General features: G+C 39.4%; 1 protein-coding gene across 6 annotated transcripts in view; it reads left to right on the plus strand.

Moving 5' to 3' along the window:
- LOC306854703 (neogenin-like) overlaps positions 1 to 12,525 on the plus strand; it is a 158,493-nt gene that overhangs the window by 59,126 nt on the left and 86,842 nt on the right. For all 6 annotated transcript variants that reach the window (XM_079392916.1, XM_079392915.1, XM_079392913.1 and 3 more), the window contains exon 2: positions 2,194 to 2,511. In XM_079392916.1, coding sequence (XP_079249042.1) covers positions 2,194 to 2,511 — 318 coding nt within the window. The remainder of the gene's footprint in view (positions 1 to 2,193; positions 2,512 to 12,525) is intronic.

Here is a 12,525-nt window from a genome sequence, read left to right on the forward strand (position 1 = left end):
ACTACCCACAGACCCCGATACTTCCTATCTGACCAACACCCCAAACTCCATTACAGGAGACTTTAAAATCATGTGGGATAAGAAATATGCCTCCAATATGTGGATGGGCCATAGTGAGGCTTGTGGTAGCTAATGCCTAATCTATGTATATACAAATGCAGCATTAATACTTATGAATGTTCAACTGTAACGTTACATTCAAATGCGCCGTTAAACCAGATAAGCTATCCAGTTGTTAAGTCTGACATTGTGTGTCTTTGCTTTCCGGGTCCAAACGCTCTATCAGATTCCAAAAGCCAACAGCAAACATTGTTATTATACACTCACATTGTGTTGTTGTAGCTACTGCCAAAAATCATGAGCCTAACTTTCTGAAATATCAGTTTGCCAGACAGTGATTCATCCTTTCTGTGTCGTTAAAATATTGGTGTCCTTGATAGTGAGCCCGGGGAATGCTGTGTACTTAAAGGTACGCTATAACAGTGCTCATAAATGGCTGTTGAGATAGTACTCTCACTTGAAAGTGTGTAGAGGCTTGGACACACAAACAGTTTTCGATACGGCATAACATCATAAATCGATTATTCAGGTGGGCAGCAACAAACATGTAAACAGTTCAACTAACTTTCACTAGCTCAGCAAGACTCTCTTTTGTGAAATTGTTTCTTCTCCATGACAGTAGGTGTCCTTAAAGAGACACTGTAGGGCAAATTGAAGAGCACTGTGTGAAGGGGTCACCACACGAAGAGTCGTTCCAAGTGAAAGTACGCAACATAATTACCTCACAGAGTTCCCTCCCTCATGGTCGTTACTGAAGGTCGTTCCAAACAGCCTTATTATGGGACACAATTGCCTTGCTTCCTCAAAAGTTCTTATTTCAAGGGTTCTGCCATTTAGGAGTGAGTAGGGAATAGTGGGGTTGCATTAAGAATTGTGTTATTATATGACACATCTTGGAACGCGTCTACACATTAGACACTTCTTCAGGAGTAGCCAACCCTCCTCCTGGAGGACTGTCTTCAAGCAGACTTTAATTCAAACCCTGCTCCAAAACACCTGCTTGTAATTTTCAAGTAGCTGAATTGGTTTTAAATCAAGCTGGAAAACAGAAAAGTGGATTTGGATGGCACCACTGGACCTGCGTCTCTAAGATTCTCATTGGGCAGTTCACATATGTGTCAAAGTGAACTGTAGTTACCCTTAAAAATTCGAAACTTTGGTTATAATGATGGAGTTTCAGTGTCAAAAATCAATGAGTTTTTGCAGCGTTCTTAGAAAGAGAGTGACCTCCCTGAAAGTTCTCTGAAATCAACGGAGTAGTTCAAATAAATTCTTTGTCTAATGCAATATGTACACTCACTGGCAGTAAGTGATTCTAGCATAGCTTCAGTTTCGAGTTAAAGAGGAGAGTCCTCATTAGCAGTGATCCCAGACATTAACCCTTGAGTTAAAATGGCAGAATGATGACTTTTGGTTCTTGTGCTGGCCGCAGTCATGCCATCTCTTTGTAGACTCACCAAAAACCAGTCTCAACTGCTTCCAGCTATTTTTAGCATTCGCCTCATCACTTGGTGCAGTATTTAAAAAAGCCTTAAAAAGCTCATCATTCATTTCCCATCCAAGAAGTACAGATGATTCAAGTTATTTATCCACACAAAGTCCTGATGACTCTTGAGGCAAAGATTTGAATAATTTATGAGGACAAATGCAAAGTAATTGCGCTTAGTTTGACTTTTTGCATTAGACTTGTCAGTTCTAACCCTCATTTCTTTTTGAGAGAGCAACATAAGATATTCAAATGAATGTCCTGATGTCCAAGGGCTCTGTTTGTAATTTTACATTTATAATTAAAATGATTTATTATGCATTCGCTAAGTGTTATCCCCTCTTTACCGCAATGTTTGGTCATTTTTGGACACTAGTAATAAAGTTTTGACATCGAATGGATGTGTTTGGCTCTCAAATGCAAGAATAAAAGAAATATTAAGATGAACAAGTGTTGTATTATATAAAATTTTTGGAATCTAAAGCCACAGCCGTGTTTATTCACACAAATGTAATTTGAATTTTATTGCAATGATGCAAATATCTTCTGTTATGAAATCCCTCAACCCAAAGTTCAACCTAATTTCAGTTCATCGTATTGTGTTATGATGAGAAATCCAGGGCTGATTTTATCCTCTTTCTTCGTAGGATCAGCAGTGAGGAACTTCAGCCCATTCCGGTTTTCTACGGAGCCGTCAGATATGCTGGCAGTGCGAGGAGCGCCGACGCTGCTCAACTGCTCAGTCCACAGCGAGTCTCCTGCCAAGATCGAATGGAAGAAAGACGGCTCTTTCCTCAGCCTGGCCTCGGACGATCGCAGGCAGGTCCTGGCCGAAGGTTCTCTGCTCATCAGCTCAGTGGTCCATTCTAAACACAATAAACCCGATGAGGGGGTTTACCAGTGTGTGGCCACTATAGACAACCTAGGCACCATCATAAGCCGTACAGCTAGACTCAGTGTTGCAGGTAAGCCACATGTTGTATGATACACACATCTACGCGGCATTTACACATAAACTGTGTAATATATGCACCATGTATTGACCAGTGTTGGGCAGTGGTTCTTAACTGGTTTTGCTTCAAGACCCATGTTGTTACAAATTTAAGGACATAATGACGGTGAAAGAGCTCTGTTTGTCTGTCCTGTCTTCATCCTTCAGCGTTATTGCTTGCAGTGGAGTTCAATAAGTCAGTCAGGGTGTCTGCTGATGCAGCACCATTGTTGTAAATGTGAGAGCAGGTATGTTTGGCAGTACAGCTGCTGCTATATTGGGCCCTTTGAGTTGAAATGAAAGTGACCTTGTTTCATTTGCAGGAGGCAAGCAGCAGGGATTATGAGGTGTTTGAGTTGGGTCCTACCCTGAAATTCAATTTGCTGTTGGAGGGAAAAAGGAATGAATTTAAGTTACATCAAGCCCTTACAGTCTTGCAGAGTTGACTGTGTAACCTCACTAAAGTCTCTCTGAAGGAGTTTTGCTGTGAAAAGTCAGGGGCAAATGCTTTTTTGAGGAAGCTCAAGAGTCTTTCCCCCCATGGAAGTCTGTTTTCAGTGAACAAGCTCATTATTTCTCGAAAACCGGCATAAAGTGCAGGCTGGAAATTTTCATTGGTCTTTTTTAGTGAGGTATTCTCAGCTGTGCAACAGATTGGACCAAAGTGTGTGGTTTTCTGACAGTCCGCACAGCTTAAATGGTGTTTCAACAAAAATCTCACAACTGGTTTTTGGATTTTCCCATAGAGATGGAAAGTCACAACTTAGTGTATATAATTCATAGACAGTTTTCCTTGGAGAAATAGACTGTATTGTATTTGTCTAGTCTAAAGCAGAGGTCTTCAGCCTTTTTTAGGACATGGAGATATCTGTGCTATGCTATCCATATAGCAAACAAGTTGATAAATTGAATTTAATTTTAAAATACGTACATGACTTGCATTACACACATCTAACTAGATCAAATTTAGCATATGTGCATTCATTGTAATGCCACATAAGGATGGGTTTTGGTCAAATGAAATCTTGGTGACAAAGTTGACATTTAAATAAAAATAGCACAGAATTCCATTAAGCTTGTGCTTGAAATAGAAAACTCTGAGCCATTAAATTTCTGTGTACTGTATGTGCAGGTTTGCTACACAGTATGGCCCTCGTCCCTTGCTGTCTGGGAGTAAAAGAGGGGAAGATCATCAATAAATCATATACAGCAGTACCATCATCTTCCACAAACGTATACGTGCATGCACTGACAATGGAAGTCTATGAAGCAACTGTTGGATGCTTGCATAGTGTGCGTTTGTAAAGACAAACATAAAATGTGTCTGTAGTAATGCACTGGATGTACTGTATATAACCGATAATGCATTTTTCTTTTCTTTGAAATGTTAATTTTGATACCCTGGAAAAGAGCAGATTTATTTGTATTACTAGCACAAACAATGCCTGTGGTGTTTTGTTCTGTTTTCAGGTGAGGTTATAAAAAGTCGCCTTTCTTCGCTTGCACTACCACATTTTATTCTCTTAGAGACCGTGAACCGTCTGCTGTGGCTGACAGGCGTGTAATAAAAAGGTTAATTGTTGCGTCTTTGCTGTGGGCTATTACAATGCCATTGCGTTGGGAACAGCTCTACCGCCGCCACAACCTGCGAGACGTCAGAGCGACAGGCGCTCAGACAAATGCGAGAGTAATCAACATGATGGATGGAAGAAAACCGTCCCTTCTTCCGTCAGTTGCTTAGCTCTTCTTTTTCTGCTTAACTACACATTAAAACAAAGGCCCTTTTCTATCTCTTTGCAGCAGTGAGACAGTGACCATCACGTCTGCATTCGTTCAGAAGGGGATTAGCCACAGACTTGGCTATTTGTATTCATGGAGCGTTGACTCGAGATGGCAGGGCAGGGAGCAAGATGTGGGTAATGGGAATTGTCTAGCCCGTGCCGCCTCACAGCACACTCCACACTTTGAGCCCAAGTCCTAAAGGCAGTCTAGAAGCGGGGTCGTTCAAGCTGCCAAAGAGAACACCTGAAATGAAAGGACTTGTTTGTATGCTCCACTGCTACTCCGGAGGAACTAGGCTATAATTCTCTGCATTTCCTCCTGTCTCTAAAAATGAGACAAAATGTTGCTGTGTAGAATCACCTTTTGGCGCTCTTTTGTTGCGGTGATTTTGCCAAGTAGGACATGTTCCTGGATCACCTTTCTTGTCGGTCCTGGCTTAGGACAAGGAAGTCTATGGTACCTGAAGAAAGCTATCTGTTGGCATTCTGATTTTCAATGGCAGTTGCTTGGCTGGCACATTCTCCCCTGAAACATGCATGGAAATCTGCCATCTTTGTTTATGATCATGCCAGTATCTGCCAGTACTCTCTTCTATCATTGTTTGAGAGATATTTAAAGTAGACATGCATAGACTACTGGTGCTCTCTTTTGTATGTGTTGGAGGGAGATTTTCTCGATTTTCTTGACACGATTTTTCTCTCTTGCACAGTTGATCATATTTGACATTTCTCAACAAGACATTTCTGTGCAACATTTCGTGGTTCCAGGCCAGCAAGCTTTTAGGGCTGAAGTGGAACTGATTCCACCGCCTTTTCTGCGGTGGAAATACAGAGAACGGTTTGAGAATTGGTACATGGCAGGAATCGCCATCAGGACCTGGTAAGTGAAACAAAAAAGGCCTCAGTGACACCACTGTTTTCCTATTAATATATCTGAAGTGGTTTAAATGACATTTGATTTGCAGAGTTTTGGTGCTTTGAATAATCAGGGCATGTTTTGTGCCTTACAAACTGATCCGGGGTCAGGATGTGACATTAATCCAGGATCTTTCCTAACCCTGTCTGCATCCACACTTCTGCATCCCTATCTTCCTGTGACCTCTGCTCGAGTGGAGTTGTCCTGTTCCCCGAGCTGTCTGCTGGTCTCTCAATCAATCAGTGTTTCATTTCACACTTCAGCCCTCTACACTCACCCGGCCCTGCTGGCTGCCACCCAGCAATGAAATTCAAACGAAACACAAACAGCTATGAATTTCAAACACCGGTGACACTGGAAACATTCATATTTCAGATGTTTCATTTTGTGTCGGTTTCCTGTACAATTCTAGAGGCATTGCCCTCTTCACCAGTTGTTTGCTCCTGTGTCAGCTTTCAGTTTGAACACTGAAATGAATTGCAGCCTGAGATAATATCTCAGACAATGAATGCTGTCTGAAATTCATTGTGTGCTCATTTGAGTCTGAAATGCTTTATCAGCGCTGTGGTGAAGTATATCGCTGCTCCCCAGATAGGCGTCTTTCTGAGAACATGCCTCTGCTGTTTCACTGACGTCTGTATTAGTACATGTGTGTGCTTGTGTATTTATATATATGTCATTTGGAGGGTATTTTGGTTAAATGAATGGGCGTAGACAATAAGTATGGATCAAGTTTAGGGGCTTAGGTTTCGTTCCTATACTTAAGCAGGGACACAGAAACCTCCCAGAGAGTAATATTTACACAACATCCACCCTCAGGAAGAGAACACAGAACCGTTGTTTCATGATGAAGTTTGGCACATGATTCCAGTGACCTGAATTGTCATTCACTCTGAGCACTCAGGTCTGTCTTTGGATCGGCTCCACTGCCTGCGCTTGTGGCTTTCAGCTGTGCAGCCTGTGTGGGGCATTTTTAGCTTGTGTACAGGCCAACAACATTTGTCCGTGTTGGCGTATTCCACCTCCCATGCATATTAAAGCAGAATCGTGCAGAGAGGGAGAAGATGGATCACTTGTAGAGAAATGAAAGAGAGAACCACAGCACTCAATATGGTGGCTGTAGGAAAAGAAGCCTTTAGGTTGAAAGAGCAAATCAGTTTAAAGCTAGAGCACTATACAAAACCGAATGCAGCTCTTTAGCATGATTTGAGTTTTTTAATAATGCTGTTGTTGTCAGGTTTGACATGCTATTAGAGCGTAAACTTAGCCGGTAGTTTTGCAGTCTTTCATAGGCACGATACTTGCCTGGCAAGACCATAGCTGCCTGGGGGCTTTATCAAAATAAACTGATTTAAATTGAAGGGACTTTGACATGTTTGGCCTAGTCTGTTGCTTGTAACGTACATTTTCCGTTTGTTAATGTGTTGATCTTGGAATAGATCAATAATATTTAGCACAGGAGCCAGAGCATACTGAGAGGTGTTGTTTGTGCGTGGAGGAATTTGCTCTATTTTAAGGTCTGTTTTTGTTATCATCGAAATACAGATTTCAGTGTCAATGTGCTGATAGTTAGATGTCTGCTGTGCAGTAATGTGAGAGGATGGAAATGTCAGTGCAGCAAGAAGGCTAGTAGTTACCAAAGGCACTCTAAATGTAAGATTGTAGAAAGTATATAGTATTAAATATCTACTTGGAGAAGGTGAATGACAATTAATAGTTCACCCAAAAATTGAAATTATGTAATTAATTACTCACGCTCATGTCATTCCAAACACTGCAAGACCTTCGTTCACCTTCGGAACACAAATTAAGATATTTTTGATGAAATCCGAAATCTGTCTGATCCTACATAGATCCTACTTTTGTTTTTTTTTTTGTGCACAAAAAGTATTCTCGTAGCTTCTTAACATTATAGTCGATCTACTGATGTCACATGGACTATTTTAACGATGTCCTTACTATCTTTGCGGTCCTTGAACGTGGTAGTTGCATTGCTGTCTATGAAGGGCCAGAAAGCTTTTGGACTTCATCAAAAAATATCTTAATTTGAGTTCTGAATGGGTGAGTAATTAATGATAGATTTGTCATTTTTGGGTGAACTAATGCTTTAATTTCAAATAGAGTCAAGATGAATTTGCCTGAAAATGCTTTGCTTGGCGTGACTTTGATTTTTATGAAAAAGCACAATGAATTCTTGTTATTTCAGAGAAAATTATCAATCAAATGTCACATAAGGGAGACATCCAAAATGTATACTTTGGTGATACTCCTGTTGGAATCAGTTGAAGCCAAAGGCAACCTGAGTACTCTGCATATCCCTAATACGTACAAATATAGTAATACAGGGGTGTGTTTCCTGTAAGTTTTTCATTACTGAACCAGTTTCTGTGTTTCCCAAAAAAACCATACATCCGACAAACATTCACAAACTTGTGTGGGTGGTACTACAGCACTCATCCTGTGGTTAGAAGCATAGTTTCTTTTTAGTATGATATTTGACCTTGAATATATCGTGCTCTTGGGCACAATAAGCAAGCTAACATGTAGTAGGCTACTTTCTACATCAGTGGACACCAGAACTGCATCCAAGACACGATATATGGTGGTGACCAGCAACCTTGAGGCTTTTATTTTGAAGTACGATACATTGAACACATAGTCAAGTAGTAGTATTTACCTCAGATTGAGAGGACAGACAGCAGGAAATCTCCCTATGAATCATCCATCATCCCTGACAAACAGTTGCCCTCTTTTCTATCCTTGATGCTTATGTTTGTTTCCTAGTTACGCTGATGTAACAGACACATTTAGAGACTCGGTGCTTTGCATTATTCATGATTTTAGATTAGTTCACTAAGAAAATCCTCAGAGAATCCAAATCCTGTATCTAGCGATTGCAGGTAAACTTTATCGCGGTCTCCCATGTTTAGCGCTTTTACCTGTGGGATCCGTTTATCACTCTTCATCACTTACCACTTAGCCAAGGCTTCTCATATATAAGTCTGAACCTCAATCTGCATAACAAAGCAAATCTAGATGCTCTTGGTTCATTGTTTGTACTCCCACAACACATTGAGATTCATTGTGCAGTGTTGTGGAGAGTGAGATTGGATGGTAGACAGCACATCTTTACTAGAGCAGGACTCTTTGGCTCTTTCAACTCTGCACTGAAGTGTCATTATGCCAAAAGCCTCTCATCTAAAAATCCTGATCGCTCCTCTCAAGCTTCAACCCCAGGGGAAATCTGCTCTTCAATACAACTCTGATTGAGACAGACACAAGCAACAACATGCATGGCTGTCCTTCATCAGATTGGCAGACCTTTGATCTGTATCCATTTGGATTTTCTTGAAGATCGATGCATTTGTTAAGAACTTTGAGTAGCAGTGACAGTCCTTATGGAGTCCCATAGCAAAGAAAAATCAAAAGTGAGATCTCTTTAACATCTGAAATATTTCTCCTTGACAGTAATGAGGTTACTTTATGATCAAATGGAGATTTATGCTTGAGTCTCCTGCTTCTCAAACTTGTCTCCTGAGACAAAAACTCTAACACTCTCACAATGGTCTCCTTTAAAGCTTTAAAAGAGATCTCAACAACATCACACATTGTGCTCAGATATTTCTCCTAGTCTAAAGACTCTGGTGGTCTCACATTTGTCTCCATAAAAGACAATAAAGAGATATTCTATGTTTCTTCTACCACATTCTCAGTTTTGACAGTTTTTTTTTTATCAAATATTTCTCATGTCTCATTTACATTTAGTCATTTAGCAGACGCTTTACAAATGAGGACAACAGAAACAATCAATTGAAGTATTAAAACAACTAAAACTGATCCAAAACTAAAAGCTAAATCTTTATAACTACTATATATACACATACATAAAATTTTTTTTAATAAAAACGACAAATGCATACAACAAAATTTCTAAACTTAATACTTAAATGAAAACAAAAAATAAAGCTAAAAACAATTCAAAGTATTAAAAGAACAAAAGGTATAAGAGTATAATAATGATTCTAACATAACACTAAGCCAAACACCAAAAACAACTACATATATATGTTAGAAGTCTGCTACCCGACCCGAGCCCGACGGGTCCCGAAAAATGTGCGGGTTTCGGGTCGGGTTCGGGTTCGGGTTAATGTTTATTGAACAGCGTTGGGTTCGGGTTTGTAACTAAGAAAAACTAAATAGGCTATATATAGTTTGCGTGCCGTGTGCTTTGCCTGCTTGCTGTGTTGTGTGCACGCGCGAGAGAGAAAGTTGCGTGCGCAGATGTGCAATGTGCATATGCTACACAGACCACAGACACACAGGCTCTACCTGTGTGTCTGTGGTCTGTGTAGCCCAGGGGTGGGCAAACTTTTTGGCTCAAGGGCCACACTGGGTTTTAAAATTTGACAGAGGGCCGGCCCAGTAGCAGATTATGAAACACGATCTCATGAAAGTGCGTATCTATACCACAAATTAATTTCTAGTGCCATTTATACACCAAAAATGTTTTTTGCATGCATATGCTACGTACTGTAAACCCCTTGGTTAGGATTAGGGGTGCGGAGTGCGTGCCTATTACACCCCATAAAGTGCGTATCATATGCACACGAAAACTGCGTATCATAAGCACTACAGATACAATTCGTGGTATTCGCACTTTCATGAGATCGGACTGAGCAAACACATTTACATTGTGGCAACGTCTGCGCGAAATTCAACAACTGAGAGACAACATTATTTATTTGCCGTGAGAAAATACAACATATTGCAAAAATGGTATTTATTTGCTGTGAGAAAATACAACATATTGCAAAAATGGTATTTATTTGCTGTGAGAAAATACAACATATTGCAAAAATGGTATTTATTTGCTGTGAGAAAATACAACATATTGCAAAAATGGTATTTATTTGCTGTGAGAAAATACAACATATTGCAAAAATGGTATTTATTTGCTGTGAGAAATAGAGTGGACCTCGGGTTCGGGTCGGGTTCGGGCTTAACATGTAAATGTATTTGTCGGGTCGGGTCGGGTTAAATGATCGCGGGTACGGGCCGGGTTCGGGCTTCAGTTTAAAGCCCGTGCAGACCTCTAATATATGTACACACACACACACACACACACACACACACACACACACACATATATATATATAAATGCAATATATATATATATAAATGCAATATATATATAGTTTCATTTCTATTTAGTTTGTTGAAGAACTAAAATAACTCAAATTAAATAAAACAGAAACTTGATAAAAAAACCTGTAGAGACATAATAAAAAAACGAATAAAATGACAAACATTACGACAACTTTAAAATAAAAAAAGATAACATATACAAATCAAACTAAATTAGTTTAACGGTAATCCTATAATATATCACTGAGCCAAACACACATGCTAAAAACAATAACTTACGCAAGAAATGGTTATAAAAACTGAAACAGGAGTGAAACAAGTAGTAGTGTTTCTACTTCCATTTCTCCAAAGGCATTTTAGGAGAAACATCTGAAATGCTGTTGATACTAAAATGAGAGATGTATTACAATCTCATCTAAGTCTCCTGAATTTAGGAAGAGCAACCACTGAGCAATATTTTTTTACAATGGGGCTGGGCTTTTTACTTTGCAGTCTTGGCTGAGAATAAATATTCAAGAAAGGTGATAAATGAAGAATACTTATGCACTTTGGACTAGGGGTGGGCGATATGGGAAAAATATCATATCACGATTTTTTATAGAAATATCACGATTCACGATTTTTATCACGATTCTTTGTTAGTTTTACTATTTTGGTTTTACAAGTTGTCTGAGCATTACAGCCAAACTAGAAAGACAAAGATGCATGGCAGATATTTAGGCCAAAGTGGGCGAAGATAAAAAATCTTTGTCATTATTTTATTTTTCTTATTAAAAAATAAGAACAAAGATACACATTACAAATACACATGATATACAAATAAAACAAACAGTGCTTTATTTCCAGGTACAATAGGTGTATTTAGCAGAGCATTCAATGAAATTGAATGAACAAATATAAAAATAAAACACTAGATAGACTGATTCCTAAAGCAACTGTATTAAAGTTTTTCAGTCAAGAATAGTGAGTGATTTTTCTCTTTTGCGTTTTGTTGTTTTGTTAACGTTAAATGAATAGTTCCCCCACAAATTAATATTCTGTCATCTGTCAATTCTGTCATAATGTTGTATTTTTATATCATCATTTACTCAAAAGTTGTTTTAAACCGGAATGAGTTTCTTTCTTGTGCTGAACATTTATAAATGCTATTTTGAAGAAGGTGGAAAACCAATCAGTTGCTGGTCCTCAGTGACTTCCATAGGATTTTTCTTTCCTACTATCAAAGTCAATGTAGACCATCCAACTGTTTGGTTTTCCACTGAGTAAATAATGACAGAAATTAAATTTTAGGGTGAACTATCCCTTTAATGACAGTCGACAGCACGTTTAGTGTCCTGTCCCTTTAAGAGCTGCACGCATCTAATATACAGTACAGGCACGCATCCGTTTCTCTCTTAACTATTTACTTTCATTTTAGAGATAACCAACTCAGTCTGTATGTAAACCTTGTGTGTTTTGACAGTATTAGCGCAAAAAATAACTTAGTTGAGTAATCAGGCGCTGTTAGACAGGCGTTTTAGTGCGCGTGCTTCAGGTGTATGCGCTCAGAACAAGCACACGTCAGACCAGCGCGCGAATTAAACATTTAACCAGCAAGGCTTGTATGCAAATAATGTACTTTTGCGATCGCGAATAAGTGCAGTGTCCTGTCTGAGTAACTCTACTGCTGTATGTCGTGTTGTACAGTATATAGAGACGGAGGCACCAGAACTGTATTTGACAATGTGTGCTGTAGCGCGATACTACGATATTTCTTAAAAAGCAGATCGTGGAGACATTTTTATCGTCCACGATCAAAAATCGTCATATCGCACACCCCTACTTTGGACCCAGGGGGTTTGTCTGACATTGTAAGAGGATCCACTGAAAATTGTTGAAGAGGCGTTCAATCACGCCCCCACATCTTGACGTCAAAATGTGGAAATATTTGTATAATGCAGCCCAAATGTGCATGTGATTTCAGTAACCGCAGTAGTGTTGATGAAGCCATGTCAGGGAGATGCTGTGTGTTTCAATGTGAAAGCAAAAGCACTTTATTTGGCCTTCTGAAAGTAGATGCAATTAGGAATCATTAAGATTACTTACAACAGAACGGCAACGCATTTTATGGACGACAGTTTCATGAACCTAGGAGAGGAGGTAATTC

The sequence above is a fragment of the Barbus barbus genome (genome assembly GCF_936440315.1).
Source record: "Barbus barbus genome assembly, chromosome: 1".
Taxonomy (NCBI): Eukaryota; Metazoa; Chordata; class Actinopteri; order Cypriniformes; family Cyprinidae; genus Barbus; species Barbus barbus.